Source organism: Ovis aries, chromosome 12, assembly GCF_016772045.2.
Source record: "Ovis aries strain OAR_USU_Benz2616 breed Rambouillet chromosome 12, ARS-UI_Ramb_v3.0, whole genome shotgun sequence".
Lineage (NCBI taxonomy): Eukaryota > Metazoa > Chordata > Mammalia > Artiodactyla > Bovidae > Ovis > Ovis aries.
The window spans coordinates 79117768-79141944 of record NC_056065.1 but is presented as its reverse complement, the minus strand read 5'-3'; the positions used below and the strand labels follow the sequence as shown (position 1 = coordinate 79141944).

At 63.5% G+C, this 24177-nt stretch overlaps 1 protein-coding gene across 2 annotated transcripts in view; it reads right to left on the bottom strand.

Moving 5' to 3' along the window:
- IGFN1 (immunoglobulin like and fibronectin type III domain containing 1) overlaps window positions 1-23481 on the bottom strand; it is a 29474-nt gene extending 5993 nt beyond the window's left edge. The window contains exons 1-18 of one of the 2 annotated variants that reach the window (XM_042229450.1): window positions 22592-23481; window positions 21306-21342; window positions 20787-20909; window positions 19611-19750; window positions 18594-18693; window positions 16997-17041; window positions 16679-16724; window positions 16042-16219; window positions 15224-15337; window positions 13320-13488; window positions 12080-12352; window positions 5287-11376; window positions 4712-4836; window positions 3999-4140; window positions 3410-3709; window positions 2611-2910; window positions 2016-2189; window positions 1168-1296 (exon numbers count right to left, since the gene is read on the bottom strand). In XM_042229450.1, the coding sequence (XP_042085384.1) occupies window positions 1168-1296; window positions 2016-2189; window positions 2611-2910; window positions 3410-3709; window positions 3999-4140; window positions 4712-4836; window positions 5287-11376; window positions 12080-12352; window positions 13320-13488; window positions 15224-15337; window positions 16042-16219; window positions 16679-16724; window positions 16997-17041; window positions 18594-18693; window positions 19611-19750; window positions 20787-20909; window positions 21306-21312 (8455 nt within the window). In that variant the 5' untranslated portion in view covers window positions 21313-21342; window positions 22592-23481. The remainder of the gene's footprint in view (window positions 1-1167; window positions 1297-2015; window positions 2190-2610; window positions 2911-3409; window positions 3710-3998; window positions 4141-4711; window positions 4837-5286; window positions 11377-12079; window positions 12353-13319; window positions 13489-15223; window positions 15338-16041; window positions 16220-16678; window positions 16725-16996; window positions 17042-18593; window positions 18694-19610; window positions 19751-20786; window positions 20910-21305; window positions 21343-22591) is intronic. The other variant, XM_042229449.1, reaches the window with a different exon arrangement.
- Window positions 23482-24177: the final 696 nt, after the last annotated feature.

The window sequence follows — 24177 nt, the reverse complement described above, 5'->3', positions numbered from 1 at the left end:
ACCGCTCCTGAGGGAAGCCCCCCTCAGTGGACCCTCCCTGGGTGGGCAGCCGGGGGTTCCTTTCTCTTAAGCTCTTTGCTGAAGCTCCTGCCTGGGCCCAAACCCTGACTGTCCTGGGCTCTTCCTGCATCTGCACCGCCGCCGCCGACCCCAGCTCTCCTCCTCCAGGAAGCCTCCCCCGACTCCTTCCACCCACTCCCCAGCCTGCCAACCCCCTTCCCCTAACTCCACCCGTCATTCCCAAAGCTGCTGTGTTCTTTGATGCGTCCTTGGGTCCCAGGATCCCTAAAGGCTAGAATTCTGCGTCTTTCTGTTCTGAGCTTTGAGCTCCTGGTCGAGACTGCCTCGGTGCCTGGTCCACACTCTGTGCTTTTTACCTGTAAAACGGGGCCCATCTGCCCGTGAGCTTTTCATAGCAAAGCTGTGATGTGTATAAAGGGCTTTGTGGGCTGCACAGTGGCCCAGGGCTCTGGCCTCCCAGCCTGGGGCACCACTTGGGGGTAGCCCCCCAGACTCCTTGAGTCTGTCCAAGCCCCATAGCCACCCTGCTCAGGGCCCGGCTGACACGGAAGGACGCCTCCGGCCGATCCATAGCGGCCAGGAGCTTGCTGCATGCCTGGGGCTTGTCAGCAGTGGGCCGTTGAGGTTAACAGCTCAGGGGAGGTGCACAGGGCAGCCATGTGCTGTGGAGAGATGCTTTGATGGGTGTTTTGTGGGAAAGGTATTCTGTGCTCGAATTTGGAAAATGCGGATCAAACAAAGCGGGGCAGCTTTCTCTCCTGGTGTCCCGGCTGCCTGCCGTGGGCACTGGGACCACAGGTAGGGCAGTTCCGCTCTAGACCGGGAGTTTCCCAAGCCCATACGTGCTTCCTGGGACCATGCCAGCGCCCGGTAGGTGATGAGCGAATGGAAAATTGGCGGTGAGCCTCCTCTGAGACCCCCCACCCCCCAGGGATGATGCCTCCTCACGGGAGAGAGTGGGAGCTTGCAGCAGTCGAGCCAGGGAGAGGCTGACCCAGGAACGTTCCGGGTGGGACTCTGCCAACCCCCACCTCTGGCCTGGGTCTGTCTCAGTGACGGCTCCCTAAATCATTCCTCACCCTCAAGGCCTTTCCACCTTCATTCCGCCCCTGACCCCGGCCCCCCGGGGGTCGGTACCCCACTTACTCATGGGGTCGCGGGCGAAGACAGCCTCCGACGGGGGTCCAGGCTCTCCCCGGCCGGAGGGGGCCACGGCCGTGACCCGGAACTCGTACTGCCAGCCTTGCCGCAGGTCCCCCACCGTCCACTTCTTCTCTGTGGGAGGCCCCTGCACATCAGTCCTGCCCAACCGGGCTGGCCTGGCCCTACATCTCTGCACGTCCTGCTGCCCCACCGGGAGGCCCGGTCCCCTCAAAGCGGAGGGCACTGTGCAGGGTCTCAGGGTCCCTGTGCGGTTCTGCCCCTGCCTCGCAGGGCAGCCTGGGGCAGGGGCCTTCAGCACTCAGCACCGCCCCCTCCACCTTGCAGGGCAGCCCAGGGCAGGCACCCCCAGCGCTTGGCGCCCCCGCGCCTTAGACCTGCTGTCCCACCTTGATTAAAGGGAGCCTGTCAGTGGTGGAGCCCAAGGTTCCCTCTTTTCAGAGACACGGAGGCTGAGCCCCAAGGAGCACGGCCTGCCGGGCATTCTGAGCCCCTGTGTCCTTGGGCCCGGGCATGGGCTTTTCTAAGTTCATCTGGGCCCAGAAAGCAGTTTCTCAGAATCGACTCCGTAGGGCAGGCGTGCGAACTGCTGCAGCCGAAGGCCCAGGGCCCCTCCTCCGCAAGGGAAGCTCACAGTGTGATGTGCGTGCACCCAGCCCAGAGAGGGGCCCCTGCTCTCCCGAGCGAGCGAAGCCCAGCCCAGCACGGCCAGGCGAATGGAGAAGAAGCAGTCAAGTCATCTGGCTTGATGCTGCCCCAACAAAAGACCCGGGCCGGGGGTCCAGCGAGGCTCTGGAGGCCAGGACGGTGCCCACCACCCCCAGGCCGCTCACCGGGCACTGGATCCTGGTTCACAGCCACCCAGGTGTTGCTTCCCTTCTTGCGCTTCTCGATCAGGTAGCCGAGGATGTGGGCGCTGCCGGGGCCCCGGGGCGCCGTCCAGGACAGAGTGACGCCCTGGCTGGAGGCCGATAGGATGGACGGCGGGGGCGGGGGCCCAGGCCGAGCTGTGGGGGGAGGAGGTGCTGGTTGGCCATGGCTGGGAGAGGCCCCAACTCCTGGGGGGCGCCTGGAGGAGGAGCGGGCCCTGGGGGAGGCCACTTGCAGCCCCTTCTGGGGGCAGCCAGGGTGGGAGTCAGCCCACAGTGGAGGCAGGAGTGACGGAAATAGGGAGGTACCGTGCCCTGGGGGAAAAGAGCCAGCCCTGAGCCCCTCCACCCCGAGCCCCTGGGAGGTGCCCCAGAAGGAGGAGCCTTGGAGAGCGGCTTTGCCGTCCACCCCGCCCCACAGAGCCACAGCTGGACAAGACCCCTGCGTCCTGCCCACTGATCCAGCCTCCAGGTCCCAGAGAAGCCTGGAGACCTCCCAGCCTCTGGGCACGGTGTGGAGCCCAGCAGTGTCCCTGCCCCGGTCCTCCCGTCCACTCACCCTCAGGTGCCACCAGCACCTCCTCAGACTCCAGGGCCTCCCCGGGCCCCTCCGCAGTCACGGCCCGCACGCGGTAGGCATACTTCTTGCCCTGCTCCGTGTGGGCGTCCGTGAAGGTGGTGCTGTCTGAGCGGGTCTCGCCCACCTTCAGCCACGCGCTCCGGCCGGCCTGCCGCCGCTCCACCTCGTAGTGCTGCAGGGCCCGGCCGCCGTCGTCCTTCGGGGGCCGCCAGCGCAGGTGGACTCCAGCCCCATGGCCGTCCTGCACCTCCAGGGGGCCCTGCGGGGGCTGGGGCTTGTCTGGGGACCCCCAAGAGGAGCAGGAAGAGAGGGGGAGTCAGGGGGGCCGCACTCCCCCCTCAGTGGACGCGCTTGCCTGCAGTGGAAGGCCTAGGCGGGCTTCACCTCGAGGGGCCCTGCTCTCCACCCCTGACACGCACAGCCCTCAGGAATGACACGGAAGGCACCCGCCTGCAGGGGCTCTGGTCACAGGCAGTGCCCCCGGTAGCTGTGGGCTACAGAGCGGAGCCTCCCTGCCTGGGCTCTCCACGTGGACCACGAGGAGCCCAATTGACGTGACTCCAGGCAGGGGCCACCACCCACCCCATGACACCCCCAGGAGATACTTGGCCAGTCTCCCCCGAGGAGCCCCCCTGGTTTGTCTAAGCTGCATCTTCCAATCAGCGTGAGGAAGGCACGTCCAACTTGGGCAGGTTTGGTCATGGGCAGTGCACACACGGGGGTCAGTGTTGTGGGGGGCTAGGCGGGGCCCAGGATGGGGTGAGGGCCAGGCTGGCACCTAGGACTTGCAGGGTGAGCTCGGCCTGCGTGGAGCCGCCCTTGCTCCTCAGGGTGACGCCGTACTGGCCTCGGTCCTGCCTGCTGGCGCTGGGGAGGCACAGCCGCGTGAAGCCGTCCCCCACGGCCACCTGGGCGCCACGGCCACTGCCGCCGGCCACCTCCTCCCCATCCTTCCTCCAGGTGGCCTGGACCGGGAGGCAGCTCTGGAAGGGGACCTTCATGGTCACTGGCTTCCCAGCCTTGACCACCAACGGCTCCCTCAGCTGCGCGGCGACGTCCGGAGTGATGACTGGGGGGTCTGGGGGGCACAGGGCACGAGAGTCAGAGCTGCGGGAGGAGGGGCCCCAGGGGTCTGCATAGCACAGGGCCCGGGAGTCAGGGGTGGGGGTCCCTGCGGGCCAGACCTCCCCGAGGACATGCTCACGAGGAGGGGGAGTGTTCGGGCTGTTCGTTACAACAGCATCAACCTCTCGATGGAGAGCGAGACGGGACGTGGGCCACAGGCCAGGGACACATCCAAACTCTCAGCCCTGGCGTGCATCACTGGCTGAGAGCTGGCTGGCTGGGAGGGCGGGGCCGGGCCTCACCGTGGACGGTCAGCGTGGCCTCGCTCTGCTGGCCGCCGGCTGCAAAGCTGTACCTCCCGGCCCGCGTCCCATCCGCCTGGGTGATGACGAGCCTGTGCGCCAGCCCGTCCTGCTCGAAAGCGACTCCGTCCTGGGCGCTGAGCTGAGAACGGGGCCACAGAAGGTGGGTCACCCACCCCGTGCAGCCCCTCCCGAAGCTGGCCAGGGCCTGTTACTGCAGCTGCGAGAGGGAACGCCCATTCGTGCTAGGCAGGAGCCAGGCCCCCCATTTAGCGTCTCAGCTGTCCAACGACCCATGAAGTGGGCAGCGCTACTGGGCCAGAAATCAGCTGAGGACAAAGCTGAGCTCCAGAGTCCTGGGCCTACCCCCACTGAGGTGTTAGTAGAGGGGTGGGGGCTGCTCAGGGAGTCCAGAGCCCCAAGTACAGACTCCACCAGGTGCTGGGACAAGAAGGCAGGTTGGATGGTAGCAGGAGGGCCAGGGGCCTGTCCAGGGGGCACTGGGTGGAGTACACGTCCACTCAAAGAGTCAGCCCTTTCCAAACACACAAAGTTATTGGCCATGTAAACTTCTCCCAGAGTTGGCGCTGTTACAGCAAAGAGTGAAATCTCCTTCTTGCAAAGCCGCTGCTGTCTGCGCCCCTCTGCTTCGCTCAGCCCTCCCCCGCAGGCTGGTTGGCAAAGCGGGGGTCAGCAGGGCTGGGGGACAGTACCTTGACTCCGTCCTTAAACCAGGCTCCGGGGCCCAGGTTGCGTGTGAGGGTGCAGGAGAGCACGGCGGCCTCCCCACGCTCCACCTCTGTGTCAGCCAGGCCCTGGGAGAAGTGGCCAGCAGGGCCTGGAGGGACACAGCGGGGAGGGGGGCTGGGTGCCCAGGGATCGCCTCGCCCAGCTTCCTGCTGCACCCTGGGGGCCACACATCCACCAGCAAGGCCAGACCACCCCGTGTTCTCCGCAGGGCTCAGGCTGGTACAGGGGGTCTGGGGGCCCAGGGAGATGAAGGGCCCAAGGTCACCCAAGGGGACGTCTGGGTGACCCACCAAGTCCAGTGCCTTGGACGCAGGGGTCAAGACAGACACCAGGAGGGCTCTCAGCCCTGAGAAGCCTGCGCCCCACCCGCTCAGGGAGGAAAAGTAGCTTCCTGATTGGAGAAAAGGTCCCTGGAAGCAGGGCTCACGGACGGCAGCAAAGTCCTGGGCCCAGAGGTGGCCTGGGGGCAGCCCCGCCCCAGTGTCCAGGGAGACCCCTGCCCCCACCCCCAGGGCCAGGACAACGGAGAGGCACCTACCTCGGGCGTCCTCAGAGAAGCCGCCAGTGCCAGGCTTGCGTCTGGATCTGGGGCTCAGGGTGGCGTCCCTCTTCCGGCCGTAGGCATCTGACCCGCCGTCTCTGCCAGCTCTGCCGCTGCCCAGGTGGCTGAGGGGCTCCCCAGGGTACCCCGTGTCCTCTCCGCCAGGCGGCTGCCCCAGGTCTCTGGCCTCGTCCGCCCCCCCTCGCTTTGCTGCTCCAGGATCAACCCTGGACCAGGTCTGAGTCCTGCTCCTGTACGGGCCCAGCCTCCTCTCTGCCACGCCGGCCTCATCCACTGCCTCATACTCTGCCAGGGCCTCTGGGCCGTGGGCCCTGTCATCCTCAGCGTCCAGGGAGCCCCTTCCTCTCCTGTGTTCTGCGCCCAGCGGAGCACCAGGCCCCTGACCCCACGACTCATCGCCAGGCTCTTTTCTGCCATAGCGACCATCCAAGCCATCCCGGGCTCCCTGTCGTCCCGAACCCCCGGGCTTTCGGGAGGAGCCATCCCACCCACCAGCAGAAGTCCCCTTTCTGGGGACACTTGAGTCCCCTGGGCCGCTAGCCCTGCTCCTTCCCAGATCTGAAGCTTTGCTATCCCAGAAGCCTGGGCTTTGCCCTCCACCAGCCTCCTCTCCATCTGGAGCCCCCTCCCAGCCCCAGGAGCCTTCTGGCTTTTCTTGGGTCCCCCTGCGAATGACATCTTCCCCCTGGAGGGAGCTCGAAGCCCAGGGGCCTGGGGGCTGGTCCCAGGCTCCAGAGCTGTCCTGGCCAGACCCCCAGTCTTCCCTGCCTGGGCCCCACACGTGTCTTTCCCCACGCCCACCGGCGGGCCCTGATGTGGATCTGCCCCTTTCTGCGGGCAACTGGCTGCCATCCAGACCCTGGCCTGTGCCCACAGGGGCCCCTCGTCCGGCCCCCGCCCTCTTGCCACCCAGCTGTGCAGCCCCGGCACCCTGAGGGGCCAGTGCTCCCGGGGCAGATGCTGGACCCCTGCCTGCCGCCCCTGGACCTGATTTCCAGGAGTCCTGGTCACGAGTGGATTCCTGAGCAGCTGACTCTGCCCAGGTCTCGCCCTGCAATGCCCCCCGACCATCAGGGACCCCAGAAGCCCCGCCCTCCCCACTGGGAGCCCCTCTTTCCCCGGGGTACCCCGGGAGCCCAGAGCCATCTCGCTGCCCTGTGATACCTGACTTCCCTTCAGAACTCACAGCCCCCCATGCCTCAGGGGTGCCTGTGCGTCCAGAGCCCCTCAAACCACTCTCGGAACCCCACCCATCTGAAAGCATCGATGGGCCTCCCGGAACCCCCAGCATCCCTGGGCCCCTGGGGCCGTCCCCATGAGCTACACCATCCACGGTACCCGGACGTCCGGCTATGCCAGAGCCCAGCCCTGCACCTGTGCCTCCCACCAGCCCCGTCCCTCTGCCCCCCTCTGGACCATCCTTGGGGCTCGTGCCACTGTAAGGCCCCTCTGAGGCCGCCCAGTATCCCGAGCCATGCCCCATGATCTCCTGGCCTCTGCGTCCACCGTCCTCTCCCACCCCAGCCAGTGAGCCTACTCCTCGAAATCCCCCTGAACCATCCCTGAAGCCCACCTCATCCTCTGGCCCCATTGCCACAGGTCCTTTTGAGTCTCCCCTGTAACCTCCCTTACTCCCTGACACCATTCCCCTAGCCCCTGCCCCCATTCCTCCAGAACCCCCTAAACCATCCCGATAACCAGCCTTAGCCCCTGAATCAACACCCCCAGAACCCCCAAAACCATCCCCATAACCAACCTTAGCCCCTGAGTCAACTCCCCCAGAACCCCCTAAACCAGCCTTAGCCTCTGACCCCATTCCTCCAGAACCCCCTAAACCATCCCTATAACCAGCCTTAGCCCCTGAATCAACTCCCCCAGAACCCCCTAAACCATCCTGATAACCAGCCTTAGCCCCTGAGTCAACTCCCTCAAAACCCCCAAAACCATCCTCTGCCCCCATTCCCCCAGAACCCCCTAAACCATCCCCATAACCAGCCTTAGCGCCTGCCCCCATTCCCCCAGAACCCCCTAAACCATCCCCATAACCAGCCTTACCTCCTGAATCAACACCCCTGGAACCCCCTAAACCATCCCCATAACCAGCCTTAGCGCCTGCCCCCATTCCTCCAGAACCCCCTAAACCATCCCCATAACCAGCCTTAGCCTCTGAATCAACTCCCCCAGAACCCCCTAAGCCATCCTGATAACCAGCCTTAGCCCCTGAATCAACTCCCCCAGAACCCCCTAAACCATCCCCATAACCAGCCTTAGTTCCTGAATCAACAGCCCCAGAACCCCCTAAACCATCCCTATAACCAGCCTTAGCCCCTGCCCCCATTCCTCCAGAACCCCCTAAACCATCCCCATAACCAGCCTTACCTCCTGAATCAACACCCCTGGAACCCCCTAAACCATCCCCATAACCAGCCTTAGCGCCTGCCCCCATTCCTCCAGAACCCCCTAAACCATCCCCATAACCAGCCTTAGCCTCTGAATCAACTCCCCCAGAACGCCCTAAACCATCCCGATAACTAGCCTTAGTGCCTGAATCAACAGCCCCAGAACCCCCTAAACCATCCCTATAACCAGCCTTACCTCCTGAATCAACACCCCTGGAACCCCCTAAACCATCCCCATAACCAGCCTTAGCGCCTGCCCCCATTCCTCCAGAACCCCCTAAACCATCCCCATAACCAGCCTTAGCCCCTGAATCAACTCTCCCAGAACCCCCTAAACCATCCCCATAACCAGCCGTAGCGCCTGCCCCCATTCCTCCAGAACCCCCTAAACCATCCCCATAACCAGCCTTAGCCCCTGAGTCAACTCCCCCAGAACCCCCTAAACCATCCCTATAACCAGCCTTAGCGCCTGCCCCCATTCCTCCAGAACCCCCTAAACCATCCCCATAACCAGCCTTAGCTCCTGAATCTACTCCCCCAGAACCCCCTAAACCATCCCCATAACCAGCCTTAGCCTCTGAGTCAACTCCCCCAGAACCCCCTAAACCATCCCCATAACCAGCCTTAGTCCCTGAGTCAACTCCCCCAGAACCCCCTAAACCATCCCTATAACCAGCCTTAGCTCCTGAATCTACTCCCCCAGAACCCCCTAAACCATCCCCATAACCAGCCTTAGCTCCTGAATCAACACCCCCAGAACCCCCTAAACCATCCCTATAACCAGCTTTAGCGCCTGCCCCCATTCCTCCAGAACCCCCTAAACCACCCCTATAACCAGCCTTAGCTCCTGAATCTACTCCCCCAGAACCCCCTAAACCATCCCCATAACCAGCCTTAGCCTCTGAGTCAACTCCCCCAGAACCCCCTAAACCATCCCTATAACCAGCTTTAGTGCCCGCCCCCATTCCTCCAGAACCCCCTAAACCACCCCTATAACCAGCCTTAGCCCCTGCCCCCATTCCTCCAGAACCCCCTAAACCATCCCTATAACCAGCCTTAGCTCCTGAATCTACTCCCCCAGAACCCCCTAAACCATCCCCATAACCAGCCTTAGTCCCTGAGTCAACTCCCCCAGAACCCCCTAAACCATCCCTATAACCAGCCTTAGCCCCTGAATCAAAGCCCCCAGAACCCCCTAAACCGTCTCCATAACCAGCCTTAGCCCCTGCCCCCATTCCTCCAGAACCCCCTAAACCTTCTCTATAGCCTGCCTCACCCCATGACCCTGACTCCCCAGAACCCCCCAAACCACCCCTGTGACCTGCCTTAGCCCCTGCCCCTATTCCTCCAGGGCCCCCCACACCATCTCTGAAGGCCGCCTCCCCGACTAGCTCTACCCCACCAGGCCCAAGACCCCTGGACCCTCCTCCATAAGCTGACCCGCCTCCTATCGACTGAGGCCCTAGAGCGCCTGACCCATTCCCACAGCCCAGCGGTTCACCGGACACATCAGCCCACCGGCCCTCAACGGCCACCCCAGCGTGAGATGCTACCACCTGGGGGCCCCCGTGAGTGCCCCCGGGACCAGCCCCAGCTCCAGAGACCCCCACACCGAGGCCTCTGGCTCCACCCCTGTCATGCACTTGGCCTGCCCCTCGCAGAGACCTGGACACCCCAGAGCCGTCTTCACCCGCTCCTTCTCCAGAAGCCCCCAGGCCCCCCAGGGCTCTGCAGCTCCCATCATCTCCAGTCTGACCCCAAGGCCCCACTCCCCGCCAGTCCCCCGGCTCTGCCCCTGCGCGTCCCTCCCCAACAGTCTCTGCTGCAGCTGAGGCCCCCAGGCCACCTCTCCCCACTGACCCCGCTGTCCCAGGCTGGCCCAGGCCGCCAGGAAGATGCTTGCCCCCAGGGCCGCTGTCTCCCCAGCCTCTGGAGGTGCCCCCAGCCTCTGCACACACCCCGCTCCCGCCCATGGGGCCCCCGTCTGGGCTGCCCGAGCCATCCTTGAGGCTTGCAGGTCCCTCAGACGCCCTTCCTGCAGGACCACGACCATCTCTGCCTCCAGACCACATGCCCCCGGGCACCTCTGAGCCCCAGCTGCCAGCAGCCCTGTCCCAAGACTCCGCTCCTCCCGGGCCCCTAGCATGGCTGAATCCTGCGGCTCCTGGCCCACCTAAGCCATCACTGAAACCAGCTCTATAGGCCGGGCCTGCTCCCCCGGGGTACCCGGAGCCCTCACCCAGCCCAGACTCCATCCCCCCTGGGCCTCCGAGGCCACCCACGTGGCCCACCCCACCTCTGGGTGCTTTCTCTCTGGAGCTCTGGGACCCATCCCAGAGACCTGGCTCAGACCCCATGGCCCCTGAGCCTCTCAACCCGTCTGTGTCTTCCACGGTCCCACCAGGGCCTGAAGACTCACTGAGCCTGTGGCTTCTGGCATCAGACCCGGTCAGCCCCGCCGCCTGGGGGCCACCCTCACCCCCTTGCTCCCCACCGGACACTAGCACTCCAGGCCTGCCGTGGGACCCGGTTTTGCTGGGGTCAGACCCAGTCTCATCCCAAGGGCCTGGGCCCACAGCCTTGCCTGGAGCCCTCCGACCGGCGGTCCAGGCCCGGGGATCCCGGGCCCCACTGGAGCTGCGGCCCACCTCACCCAAGGACCCCACTGACTCTGGGCCCTCCCCTGCCCTGAGCCCCCGTGGGCCGCCTCCCCAGCCCCTGGGACCCCCTGGGCCTCCGTCATCTGCCTCTGTCCCGGTTTTGGCCTCAGGAGCCCCACGCCCCTGGAGGAAGCTTTCACCCCCAGATACAGGTGGCTCCTGGAGGTGCCGGCCTGCAGACGCCCCTGAGCCCCAGGAGCCCCTTGCATCCCCGTGGTCAGCAGCACTCCCTTTCTCAGAGTCCTGGGACTCAGGGCCCCCGCCTGCCGTGGAGCCAGAGCCCCATCCTCCTATAGGCTCCAGCGCTCCGGGATCCCCTGCCCCGTGGCCGCCTCCAGCGCCCCCTGGGCCAGCCCTGTGGCCCCACCCTGGGCCTGCCATGCCTCTCCCCACCCCACCGCTCAGGCCGTGCCCTCCCCTCAGCCCACCCAGGCTCTCCCCCTGCAGAATCTCTGACCCTTGCCCTTCTAAGCCAGCCCCCGCAGGACCAGCCTGGGCTCCCCACGGGGCCCGCTCCCCCAGCCCTCCAGCCTTAGGCTGCCAGGACCCCGCCTCCCAGGCTCCCGTTGGCTCTGCACTGTCTCTGCGGCGACCTCGCTGTTGGCCTCCCGTGAGTCCCAGCCCGGATTCCAAGCCTCCTCCTAAGCCCCCCGGAAGGCTCCAGTCCCCTTCTCTCCCTCCGTGGAGCTGGTCGACCCCAAGACCCGGGACTCTGCCTCCCTCCTCTTCCAGAAAGCCCTCTCTGGCCTGTCCAGGGCCCCAGGCTGCATGAGCTGCCTCCTCGTCCCCCGTCGAGGAGTGACCAGGCCCTCCCAGCCTGCCCCTGTCCGGGCTGGCTGTAGCCCCAGAGGCCAGCCCAGCTCTCTGGAGGAAGCTCCCTGTGGGGCCCCCCTCTCTGGATCTGTCCCCCTCCCCATGGGCGCTCCTGAAATCTTCTGGGCTCTGGCCTTCTTGTGCCTGCCTCTGGTGGTCAGCGTCTGCAGTCAGAAGGCTCTTATCCTTCCCAGCTTTGGTAAGAGGTCACGCCCCCGGAGAGAGAGAAGAGAAAAGCCCTGTTAAATCAGGCCGAGGCGCCTCTCAGACCCCAGCGGTTTCCCCAGTTGCCTGACCCTCAGTTTCCCCAACAGAGAAGCAAGCCAGCCATCTCCGGAGGAAGCCAGGCGGGCCAGCTCACTGGTGGCTCACCCCATCACCGCCTCCCCGGTCCTGTACCCGAGGCCCCAGCCCACCCTTCTCGGTGGTTCAGGAGGACTTTGGGAGAAAATACAAAAGCCAAAAGCCATTTGCCACCGGCAGCTGCCTCGCTGTTTTTTCTTCCCCTTTGAATCAACTTGTTCTATTGCCTGTCTTATGAATGTCAACTTTAGTTTCCTGGGGTCACCTTGAATCCAGAACCCTAAGGGGGTTTAAGGATGTTCTCTGGCCTGACCCAGGGGCTCCTCACCTGTAGTGGACCTAGCTCACTATCCTCAGCCCTGGCCAGGACCCCAGGGCCACCTTGGATCTGTGCCCAGTGGAGCAGACGCCACTAGGGAGGGTGGGCTTGCTGTGGAGGGCCCGCACTGCAGGCGTGGAGAATGGCTCTTGGGGGCCTTCCCGTCCTCTGGGGACAAGGGGTCCCCAGTGCAGAGCGCTGAGAGGGGAGCCCTGGCCCCTGAGCCTCGGGGCCTGCCTTGGCCGAGGCGGGGAGAGCCCGGGGTCCCTGCTCACCTTCCACCACCAGCCAGGCACTGGAGGCGTGGAGCTTGGTGCCCAGAGAGTAGAGGCCCATGTCGGAGAAGCGGACCCCTCGCACCAGCAGCCGGTGGGTCCGCCCGTCCGGGGACACGAACAGCTCGTACTTGTCACTGAGGTGGAGAGGCTGGTGCTGGAACCTCCAGGCAGCGCTGGGGCAGGGGCTGGACAGGGTGCACTCGAAGACAGCGTCCCCCTGCTCCTCGCAGCGGACGTCGGCCAGCGGGACCACCACGCGGGGCGGGATGGCTGCGGGCAGATGCGGGGCATGAGCCGACGCGGGGCACCGGGAGCCCGGGGCGCCCGGGGCAGGCCGGCTGGGCCACAGCTGCCTGCCTCACTTCGGACAGGTCACCCCTCACCCCAGGTGTCAGATTCTCCACATAAAGTGAGGAGTTATAATTAGGCTGTGAACAGTGAGACGCGGCTGTGAGATTCTGGAATTCTAAATCTGAGCCTTCTCTCCGGGGGCAGGTAGGTTCAGGAAGGAGACGGACAGGCTGAGTACGGAGCCTTATACCTGTCGTCCGACCGATCCTCACGACCACCTCCAAGGCAGGTGTTGCCATTACCCTCTATGAGGTCTGAAAATTGAGGCTTTACAAGCTAAATGGCTCCTGCAGCTAAGAGGTGGTCCAGCCAGAATTCACAGGCAGGCCTGGCTGAGCCCAGGGTCCCTGCCCCCTTCCCTGTCCACCGCGCCGGGCCAGCTGGAGGTCTCATCCTGTCAGCCTGACTCAGCCTCATCCTCCGTGGTTCATCTGCAGAAAGCTTCCCCCACCCTAAGTGTCAGCCCCCTCCAATGCCCCTGAGCTGCCAGCTGCTGGGAGGGGGGTGGTGTGGTGGAAAGGGACAGAGTTTGATGATGGAGAGAAGTACCATTCCTGGGGGGGGGGGAGGCAGGGAGGGGAGGGGTGAGACAGAGGGGCTTCTTGCCGGGGGTCCTGGGGGGCCATGCCTCAGAAGGGAGGCTGTGGAACTGGGCAGCTCTGGCCTGAGAGGGAGTGGATGCTGAGGACGGACCGTGAGCGAGGGCGAGAGCCCGCGTCCGAAACCCTCAGCGCCCAGCCCAGCACCAAGAGAACACGGACCGCAGCTTTTGAAAAGGGATCGTCAACATTTAACCGTCGGGCACGGGATCCTCTCCTGGACCATCCAGCAGCCCCGCTGGGAGGTGTGCGTGTGCCCACCCAGACGCTCAGGGCAGACCACTCACCGCTGGCCTCCAGCTCCGTGGAAAAGACGTGGGCATCCTCCACCCGGACCTGGTAAATGCCGGCGTCCTCTGGTTGCAGGTCCTGAATTTGGAACTGGTAGTGCTTCCCCAGACGCCGCAGACAGTGCTTGGTTTGGTTGTCGAAGCCACAGGGGACCATCTTGCCATCCTGGGGCCAGGGAAGGGAAAGGGGGGCGCAAGGCCTCCGTGGGACCACGGCTCCTCCTGCCCCCATCCTGCTTGCCGACGACCAGCCGTGCTCCCCACTGGCCTCGGCACCAAACGACGTGGGACCACGAGGGGTGGGGCAGAGAGGGGTGGGGAGGAGGCCCGGAGCGTGTGGCGGAGGGAAATACAGGCTCTAGGAATATCCGTGGCTCTGAGTAAACGATCTGCCGGCATTATGCAAGAGACACCCGAGAGAGCGCTGAGTCGGCAGGTGGGCTGGCGGAGCGGACCTCCTTCCCGAGCAGGGCAGGGAGGCAGCACGGTGGCTGGTCCCCCGCGCTCTCATTCATGAGGAACCAGAGTACTACCGGCGGCCCGTGCACACGCCCACTTCAGCCAAGCCCTGGACAGACTGGCTCCTTGCTGGTCATCCTGACCCACCACAGCGCGCCTGGCGATTTTCTGACTTTGGTGCGAAAGCGATGCACGTTCAGTAGAAATGCTGCTTGGAATTCTGATCTTTCCCAGGCTAGCGACAGGCAGTGCAGCCCCATGGCCGGGTCACAAAGGTGACCCACCCAGACACTTAGAACGGCCCTGTACTAGGCCATCGTCTGTTTTTCACTTTGGGTACAGGCATGCCTGCTCAGTCGTTCAGGCATGTTCCACTCTTTGCGACCCCATGGACTGTAGCCCACCAGGCTCCTCTCTCCGTGGGATTCTCTAGGCAAGAATACTGGAGTGGGTTGTCATTTCCTTCTCCAGGGGATCTTCCTGACCCAGGGATCGAATCCAGGTCTCCCACATTGCAGGCAGACGCTTTACCATCTAAGCCACCAGGGAAGACCATTATCAGCTATGCTGCTGCTGCTAAGTCGCTTCAGTCGTGTCCGACTCTGTGCGACCCCGTAGACAGCAGCCCACCAGGCTCCCCCGTCCCTGGGATTCTCCAGGCAAGAACACTGGAGTGGGGTGCCATTTCCTTCTCCAATGCATGAAGGTGAAAAGTGAAAGTGAAGTCACTCAGTCGTGTCTGACTCTTAGCGACCCCATGGACTGCAGCCCACCAGGCTCCTCCATCCATGGGATTTTCCAGGCAAGAGTACTGGAGTGGGGTGCCTCTGATTATCAGCTATACTCCAATATAAAATAATTTTTTTTAAGCACTACATGGGGGACCAGGGAGTCTCTGTAGGGCGGAGTTAGCCATGTGGATGGCGGGGAAGGCCATGGTGGACAGAGGGACAGAGGAAGGAGGTGAGGCTGGTGAGAGGTGGGGAAGGGTGCACAGGAGGAGGGAGCTGGGGGGAGGGCGCACACACGCTCATTTGTCAGCGAGATGCCCCGAGAGACTGGCCGGTCCTGCATTATGCTGGTGCCACAAATGAGGCAGCCAGCACAGAGAGGCAAGCGTCCTGCCTGAGGTCACACAGCCGGCAAGTGTGACCCCCAGCCCACCCCCTCTAGATCCCTGCCCCACCCCCACCTGGGTCACTCCTCGTGGGGCCCATGCAGAGGTGTGTCTGGAAGAGAGCTCAGAGGCGAGGGGTGCACTTCTAAGAACCCTCTTCTGACCCAGTGCCCTGGCTGGACACCCTGGACCTGACCACAGCAAAGCCGGAAGGGGCTCCACGGGGCGCAGGGCCCACCGCCCGTGTCCTCACCATCCCTCGCACAGATCCTCCCCAGGCCAGCAGCAGCCCTGCCAGGCCCCCTCCGTGATGCCCCACGCTCACCTTGTACAGGTAAATCTTGCTCTCAGGACTCTTGAGGTCCAGCTCCAGGCCAAAGGTTGCGATCCCCTCCTTGTTGACTCGGACATGTCTCAGGTTGGCGATGGTGTTGAGGTACTAGGCGAGATGAACCCGTCGGGGGCCCTCTGAGTGCGCTCCTCGGGGCTCTGGGTCCCCAGGCCCCAGCCCCCCCGCAGCCCCCGAGCCCGCGTGTGCTGGGTTACAAGGGGGAGGCGGGGTCCTGCATCAAGGCTGTCTGCTCAGCAGGAAAGCTGGGCCCCTGGATGGAAGGTTGGATGAATTGCCTTCAAGCTGAAAACACTGTTCTCAAGGTGATGCAAGCAAGGGGCTTTGTGTTTCCAGAAGAGGGAGCAGACTTCTACTAGGGCTATATTAGACCCAGGGAAAACTTCCCGGCTCTCTTTCAGTTTGTAAGCGGCCGAAGCCGTCTCCCCGGAAGCCTTTCGAAATAAGACAGACCCCTAGCGTCGGGTGATGGTGTGCTGACGGCAGTGGGTGGACCTCAAGCCTTTGCGGAGTTCAGTGCTTTAAGCACATCCTCTGACCACCGCTCAGTAAGGGCCTGCAACACCCACTTTACAAGGAAGGGAACCAAGACCCAGAAGCCCTAACTTCTCCAAGGCCCCAGATTTCAGCGAGTGTCCGAGCCAGGCTTCAAAGCCAGGACGCAGGTCCTTAAGCTGACGCCACGTGGGGACGGGTCGGGGGCAGCCCCTCCGCGGCTGGCGCTCCAGACGTGAGCTCCCCCGACCCCACCCCCCCGGCGCCCCCACCGGCAGGGGCCGCGGGGCGGGCGGTACCGGCGCCAGCTTCTCCTCGCGCTCCTTGCTCATCCGCTGCAGCCGCCGCAGCATCCAGCGGAAGTCCACGATGCCGTACTTGAGGCAGATCTGCTCGTAGTCCTTCCTGTCCGCCGTCATCAGCAGCTGCCACACCTGTTCCATGTCCACCTTCTTCTTGGGGGCGGGAGGCGGGTCCCTGGGGAGCGGGGTGGGCAGGTCAGAGGCCGCGGGGCCCCCAGGGGCTGGTCACCCACCGGGCCGGCGCCCTGAGCGGGTGAGCGCTGCGCTGGCCTCCTGGAGGAAGAGGCCGCGGAGACTGCCCGCCGGCGGCACTGGAGGGGCCCAGAGGCGGCCGCTCCAGCTCCCAGGAGAAACTCTCTCCTAACGACTGTCTTGCGGCTTTCAGACCAGGGTGTCTGAGGGGACATTATTCTGTGGCTCGAGTGGAGCACATTTTACAAACAACCCAGAGAGCGGAGATGATTTACTCAAGGACACAGAGCTTAGCACTGGTGCCTAGGGGCAGCGCTCCCAGCAAGCCCACGGCCAGCAGAAGCCCCGCTTGCCTGCCGGCGCTGGGGGGAGCGGCCAGCGCTCCCGGCTGGCAGCAGGGGCGGGGCCTCCAGACCCCCCACCAGGACAGGCCCAGGCCCACCTCTTTTTCAACATCTTGCGGAAGTCCACCAGCTCCTTCCTGAAGTCTAGAAAAGGAAGAGGAAGGAGCCCCAGCCTCAGGTGGGGCTCCGCGGGGCTCACACAGGCTTCTCTGTAGGAACCCCGGGGGGCGGGGGGAAGGGGGCTGGAAAGGGTTCGGGGTTCGTGACAGACCACCGGGCTTTGGAAAGGAGCCCCCTCCTGTGGGCTGGTGATGTCCTGTGAAGCACCCCGAGGGCTTGACCAGGTGCGGGGAGCTGGCAGGGAGTAGCCCCTCCCCAAAAAACCCTAAGGAGGTTTGGGACAACTTTCCACCTACCCTCCTGGGGCTCCTTGGGCCTCTTCCGATTCTTCCGAAAGCCAACTAGACCATCAGGAAGAGAGGAGGCGGTTAATGTGGGCAGGCGGGGAGAGAAAGGAGAAACCCTGGTGGGCTTCGAGAACCAGCGGAGCCCACCCCCAGTCCTCTCTAAGGTTGGTGGCCACCCAGGAAGAGGAAGAACACGGCCGAGGGTCGGGCTGTCTCCCGCTCAGAGCGTGACCCAGGGAAGCAGCTTGTTCCCCATATCCTTCAGGGCGGCCCACTCACATGTCGACAGGGCTGGGGGTGGCGTGAATGTGGGGGGGAGCCGCTGGTGACTGCACACTGAAGGGCATCTAAGGGGCAGCTGTCCTCCCCCTCCACCTGAGAGCTGCCATTTCAGGGCCCCGGCCTGGGGGCATCAAATACGCCCCCCGGGGAGGCCGGAGGGCAGGCCTCTCGCCTTCCCCGCTGCCCTCGAAACCGGGGATGGCCAGGAGGCATGACCTGGGCAGTGGACGTTGAGAGAGCAGGAACACACGAAATAAACGAGTGTTTAAATAATAATCTCTCCTCAAAACCCTAGCTTGCTGCAGGTTTCCCATCTGAGTTTTGCACTGGTTACCTTAACAAGACAAGTTACCTATGCCTCTGTCTCCAGGGGAGAAGTTCTCTAACTCAGTTTTCCTAAAACCTTAAAACTTTTACTGAAGAACAAAGAATTTACACTGTACAGGACAATATGAATTTCATGCTTCTTTCCTTGGAAGTACTATTTTCACAGTTGTAAGATTCTTCTTTATTGAAGTATAGTTGATCTACAATAATATATTAGCTTTTGTTTCTTGATAAAAGGACCAGATGTCCCAGGGCCACTCCTTCCCGGCTTCCTGCCTGCACGTGGGTTAGCTGGGTCTATAGCAGCCAGCCTGCGAGGTCGGGGTGGCACACCGCGGGAAGCGTCTGGCTCCCTCCAGCAGCCCTGAGCTCTGCCGGAGCCTGGATGCCACCCTGGGACTTGTCATTGTGGGCCTGGGAAAGTGGCTCTGCTTCTTGAGCCACACCGAGGAGGGTTTTCTGTTACTCATGCACAAAAGCATAACCAACTGAGAGATGAGATCCACTTTCCAAGACACGTTTACTTTCGATTCCTTGCTGACAATTAATTTGAAATTTCGGAAACGAGCAAACCAAAGCAAAGCATATCTGAGGTAGGATCTGGCCTCTGTGTTACCCGTCCCCCCCATCTCACCCCACTCGACGCAGACTTGTGCAAAGCAGCAGAGGCCAGGAGAGGAAACCGAAGCCCCCTGAGCAAGTTAGCAGAAGACTGGACTAGAAACCAACTTTCAGACCCCGACCTCACGCCTCAGGGCCGAGAGGATGTCACCCAGAACAGCTGCAGGGCTGCCTGCGGGCGTGAGCCTCCCCAACCAGGGGCAGAGGCTGCAGGCAGCGGATGAAGCCTGGGGCCCCGCACCTGGCGGGGCTGCGGCCTCCATGGCCCCCCACACCCCCCCAGCCTTGAGGCCTGACCCCCTTAGGACTCTCCCACACCCTGAGCTCCAGTGGGGCAGGAGGGAGGGGGGCAGAGGCGGGGGGCGGGCAGGCCCACCTTCGATGACCGTGAGCCTCGCTGAGCACGTGGCCTCTCCATAGGCATTCACGGCAGTGCAGCGGTACACGTCCGTGTCCTCGCCGGTCAGCTTACTGATCTGCAGAGAGGCCGAGGGCAGGGGAACAGGGCTAGCCCCCCTTCCTCCAGTCACTGGACATAACTACGTCATAAAGATGAACAAGGCAAGCTCTTGTCTTCATGGACCTCACCGTGTTCATCAGGAAAGCAGACCCCGAGACCAAACCTAGGTCAGGGCTGCGGTGGGCAGAGGGTGGCTTCCCGGAGTCCAGCGGATCCGGGACTAACTACCGTCTCTGGTGTGTGCTGCAGGCCCCTTACCTAAGCTTCCTGGACCTTAGCTTATTTACTTATAAAATGAGGATAATAATAGAACATATAGAACCCTGGTCAGTGAGCTAGGATCTTGCAAGCTGTGCAGTGTGGCAAATAATATGAATAAAATAAATAAATAAACAAAAAAAATTGGCAGTTTCCTGGGAGTCCAGTGGTTAAAACGCCAAGCTCCCAATGCAGGGCGTGTGGGTTTGAACCCTGGTCAGGGAATTAAGATACTGCGTGCTGCGCAGCGTGGCCGAAATAATAATACCCCAAAGCGGCGAGTGGTCAGGATTAAAATATACAGTCTAGGTCAGACGATTAGCCCGGGAGCAGCTCGTAGTAGCTGTTCTGTGATGTGTAACTGTAAATATTACTGATACTGACCTATATCAACTGAGTGCTCACTGCAGGTCAGGCCTGGAGGAGGTTTATTAGCTAAACCTTCAATTTTCATAAAAGCCCCATGAAGGAGGCGCTATCATCACCCCAATTCACAGAGGAAGAGAGAGAGAATAAGGTGACTTTTCAAGGCTGGGGTGGTAACCCAGGCAGCTTGCTTCCAGGGCTTAAAGGAAGCTCCAGCTCTCTGTCAGCAGAGGTTGGCCGGCCTGCTGGTCTATCTTGGCTCTGGGAGGAGAAGCGAGGACCCCAGCCCGGGAGGACCGCAGTCCCTACCTGCAGCACGTGCTCCCTGCTGCCCGTGCTGGACGAGACCTGGTACTTGCTGGAGCTGCTGAGGTCCCCTTTGGAGCAGTGCCAGCGCACCCTGGGCCTGGGCTCCCCGCAGACCACAGCCCGGAAGGTGGCGGTCTTCCCTGCAACCGAAGAGGCGGGCGGGCAGTTTGACAGGTTGGGGGAGGACAGACGGGATTTTAATGCATGCTCTCTGTGTTGCTCTGGGCACTTCAGCTGCTCATTCCAAGAGGGGTGCCTGCCCTGGGTCCTGGGGACCCGAGGTCCCCAGGCAGGAGCGCAGTTTCAGGCACCCCAAGGACGCCCTCCCCCCGTCTGTGTGTGCCCCTGAGGGCCAGGGTGGGGCAGGGGCCTGAAGGACTCTCCGAGGACTCGGAAGGGGGAGTCCTGTGTGGGTCCTGTGTCCACTCTCTGGGGGGAGGACCATGACCTTGGAAAAGCCTGGTGGTGGTGCTCGAAGGGTCCGGTCCTGAAACCCGAGGTTCCAGCCTCGGGAAAGAGCCCAGCTCCGTCCCTGCCTGGAAGCCGGTGGGGCGGGGGGTGGGAGGGGGGTGCTTCCTGCCCTCAGGCCCCCAGCCCCGCTGGGAGTGTCTCAGCAGAGAACAGTTTGGAGTAAAGATGCAAGTCCCCCCCCTCCCCCATGAGAGACGCAGTTTCTTGTGACAGCGTTGTTGGAGACAGAATCAGATCTAGTCGGGGAGGGGGCGTTATTTTCCTTAGGCGAGAACAAGGGGCCCTGAACCCCGCTGGGGGCCCGTGCTGGGGAAAGGGTGCCCGCTCACCCCTCCCCACGGCCCGTTCCCTCTGCTTCCCGGGCTCCATTCTCTGCGGGCTGTGGGCCCTGGGGCTGCTGTAGGGCAGCTCCATTTCACTTCGTTTCGAGGGTGCCTCTGCAGAGCTGCTTGTGGGCCGGGAGAGGGAGGGTCCCAGGGCCGCCTCATGAGCCCCTGCTCCCCGGCTCACTACACCCCCACCCTCCTTCCCAGATGCCTGTCCCGGGGTAGGCCTGCACCCCTTTACCTCCCTTCTCCTCAGGCCCCGTGCCCTGCGGGGACCCGGCACCCCCAGGTGTAGGGTGAAGTGGCGGACACCGGTTGGGGGCTGGGCTGGAGCAGGCCCGGGGTCCCCCGTCCGCTCCAGTCCCCTCCCGGGCCTCACCCTCCTGCAGCGCCAAGGCGATGGGCCTCTGCACGAAGTCGGGTGTGCTGCAGCCTTTGGGCACCTCCTCCACCAGCTGCCAGATGTTCACGCCCGGCGTGGAGGACTTCTTGAGGGACTTCCCTGGATGAGGTGACGGGAAGGGAGGTGGGCCTCAGCTTAGACCTGTCGCCGGAGGGGCAGCTGGCTTCTCAGCTCCTCTGGGGAGAAGGGCTTCGGGGTTTTCTAGCGGGTGTGGCGGTGGTCTTCCCATGTGTGAGTGCCGCCCCAGGGGAGTGGCCATGGGTGCCCTGGGGAGACCCCAGGAGGGTCCCAGGAGAGGGGGGTGGGGAAGGGAGAGTGGAGAAGGGCTTCTGGTGGGAATCGGGGCCCATGAGGGGGCTCTGCACCCCGGATTCAGGAAAACAAGTTCAAACCCAAATCCGGAACTAACAAGGCACATGCTCTTTGCCCTGCCCCCCGCCCTCTCCTGGTGGGCGCCATGTGGGGTGAGCAGAGTGGAGGGCGCGCTTCTCCCACCTGCCATGGTTCCGGCTCCTCTTCGGCGCTAACTGATCTGAGAACAGAAGGGGGGTTGCTGAGAAAGGTCCAGGCTGGTCACCCCGTCCTTCCCATACTTCGGCACCCCGGCCGGCCGGGAGCTCCTCTCCCCCACTCGCTGACCCAGCATGGCCCACCTCCTGGAGACCAGGGAGGGTAGGGCACTGCCCGCTTGGAATCTCATCCAGGGAAAGGAAACCGTGGGTGAGCTACAAGCTGTGCTGGAGATCTGGCCTGCTGGTGGGGCCCCAGGCCCAGAGGACGCTCAGAGGGCGGCATACAGCCATCCCCAAGTCAGGAAGGCTAACTCCAGACCTCAGGGTCTCCCAGCTGTTTCCTCCCTGGCCCCTTGACTGGGGATGAGAACTCTCCAGCGGCATCCCCTGGGACTTTGGGCCCCTCCACCAGCCCGGAGATTTTCGAGCAGGGCCCGCAGCCCTCCAGCTCCCACCCCACCCAATCTGGAATCCAGATCACCAGGCCTGTGGGCAAGGATCTCTAGGCTGCCCGTAAGGTCTTCTAGCCCAGGACATCCAGATCTCCATAAATCCATCCACCCCCTCCAAAGCCAGTGAGTTATAATGTCAGGTGGGCAAGAGTGCCTCCCAGACCCCCTCCACCACCAGCAGCACCCCTCTGACTCCCGCTCAACGGCATCCAACCGCCATCCATTGAGGCTGACGGGGCGGGCCGCCAGGAGAGGGCAGGGGGCCTGGGGCTGGGCTGGGCTGAGAGTAGTAAGGAGAGCTGTGAGTCGAGCAGGAAAGGGGTGTCTTGAAAGAACTTCCCAGCAGTCCCACCCCTGGTGCGGTTGGCCCGTGGCCAAGGGCTCCATTTTGGAGATTCCGTTTCCTGCCCAAAGAGCCCTCAGCATAGAATCACGTGACAGGGCACATTCCGTCCTCCAAGCAAGGAGCCTCCGTTTCACAACTGCCCACCCGCTGGCACCCCGGCCCCGGGGCGTCCCCCCCAGCCCAGCCACTGCCCCAGCGCGCTGGAATGCCGCAGTGCGCCAGCCGCGTTCTGGGGCGGTCACGGGCCACAGCGGCTGTTCCGCGGGGAGTCGCCGGGCAGGGCGAGGGGGACGGCGGGGAACCCAGCTGGCCGTGGCGGGGGTGAGGGTGGGGGGCTCTGTCCCACCCACGCCCAGGACCACCACCCCTAGCCTGCCCACCGCCTCCACCCTGGCGCAGCGAGCGCGGACCTCTTAGTCAGCATCTTCACCCTGTGTCTCCATCACCCTCGAGCGGCTCTCGGTTACTTACTCAGCGGTTCGTCACATGCCAAGAAGTATAATCCTCCCGCGTCTGTCCCTCCAGCCTCCCGCCTCCAGACCCCAGCTGAGACGGGAGAGCGACTGAGCCCCCACGGGCACCCTGGGGCCCACTTTGACCAGCTCGCCTTTCCGACCTCTGCCTCTTCAGGAGTAAGCCAGATCAGGGACAAGGTCAGAGGCGAAGGGCGAGAGATCCGTTTGGTTGGAGACCAGAGGGTCGTGGTCCTCATGGAGGGGAGGAGGCATTGGGGAGGAGACGCTCTGCTCCAAGCTTTCTCCCACTTTGGAGAAGAATTTTAACTCTCTGCACCAAACGGCAGCTTGAGTCCCTGCAAATGTCTCCCGGTCTCCCCCAGGCCCTCAGCCCTCCGCCTCCACCCCAGCTTCATCCAGCCCTCCTGCTTCCTGCTGCCTCCAGCTTCTCAACGCGTAGGAGTCAGGGCAGGGAGAGACACCCGGGGCTCTTCTCCCTGTTTGACCGTGTTATTAATCAAGATGTGCCGAGTTCCAGACCGGAGGTCCTTATTCTGGACAGCTGCTCAGAGTATTTAAGCTGGTCGGCGTTGCCAGCTGAGCAGTGCCGGGAGAGTCTGAGCCTGGAGCAGAACTGCCCCGACAGACTCGCCGCAGCTCCGTCCTCCAAGTGTCCCCAGCCATCGGAGGGGATGCACCGCCCAGGGGGCTCCTGGGTTCCTGCCCCCTGCCTGCCCTTCCTGAGCAGAGAAGGGCAGCGGGATCCCAGCCTCGCCCTCTCTGCCCCCGCCCCGGTGGGCAGCCAGGTGTGCAGGGCCCACTGACCTGGGTGCACAGCCGGCCTCCGGCCTCCCAGCCGCTCCCGCCTCCCCGCAGCCAGCTGCTGCCGGAGGCTCTGAATGGACTGCCGGTGGCCCGGTGGCGCCGGGACAGATGTAGGTCACGGCAGACTCCCGCTGCCCCCGCCCCTCCCACTCAGCCCGCCTCCCTCCTCCTCCTCCTCCAGCCTGGGCTTGGCAGGGCAGGGCCCCCCGGGGTTCCCGCCCTCGCCTCCCGGGAGGTCAGAGATGGAAGGCCCTGTGACATGGACTCATCCAACTCCTCGCGGAGCATTAACCTCTCACATTGGCTTGGTCAAGTCCGCCCCGCGTGGCCTCGCTTATATGATCCTCTTAGCGGGCGCCTTCTCATCATCCAGGGCCTTAATCTTTCCACTAAGCTGACCCCTGGGGACCCTTGACACCGTAAGGCACGCAGACACCCAAAGCCACTGCCCTCGGGAATCGGCATCTGAAGTGGCACCAAACAAGCCCAGCCTTGGGGAGCGAGTCTCAGCCCCTGACAGATCAGAGGGTGTAACCCCTGAGGGGGCCAGGGGCAGGGTGAGACCCCGGGAGCCTACAGCCAGGAGGCCTCCCAGGAGGCGGTGCGCTTCCTGAGGTGGGAGAGCTGGCCCTGCCAGCCGGGCTGGGGGCTGAGGCCCGCAGGGCAGACTCCTGGGTGTTGGGACATGCAGATGGAAGGCAGGCATCGGGGTGGGGGGCTGATAATAGGTTCCTTTAGGATGGGGGGGCGGGTGGGCCCAGAAGGAGCCGGGGCACA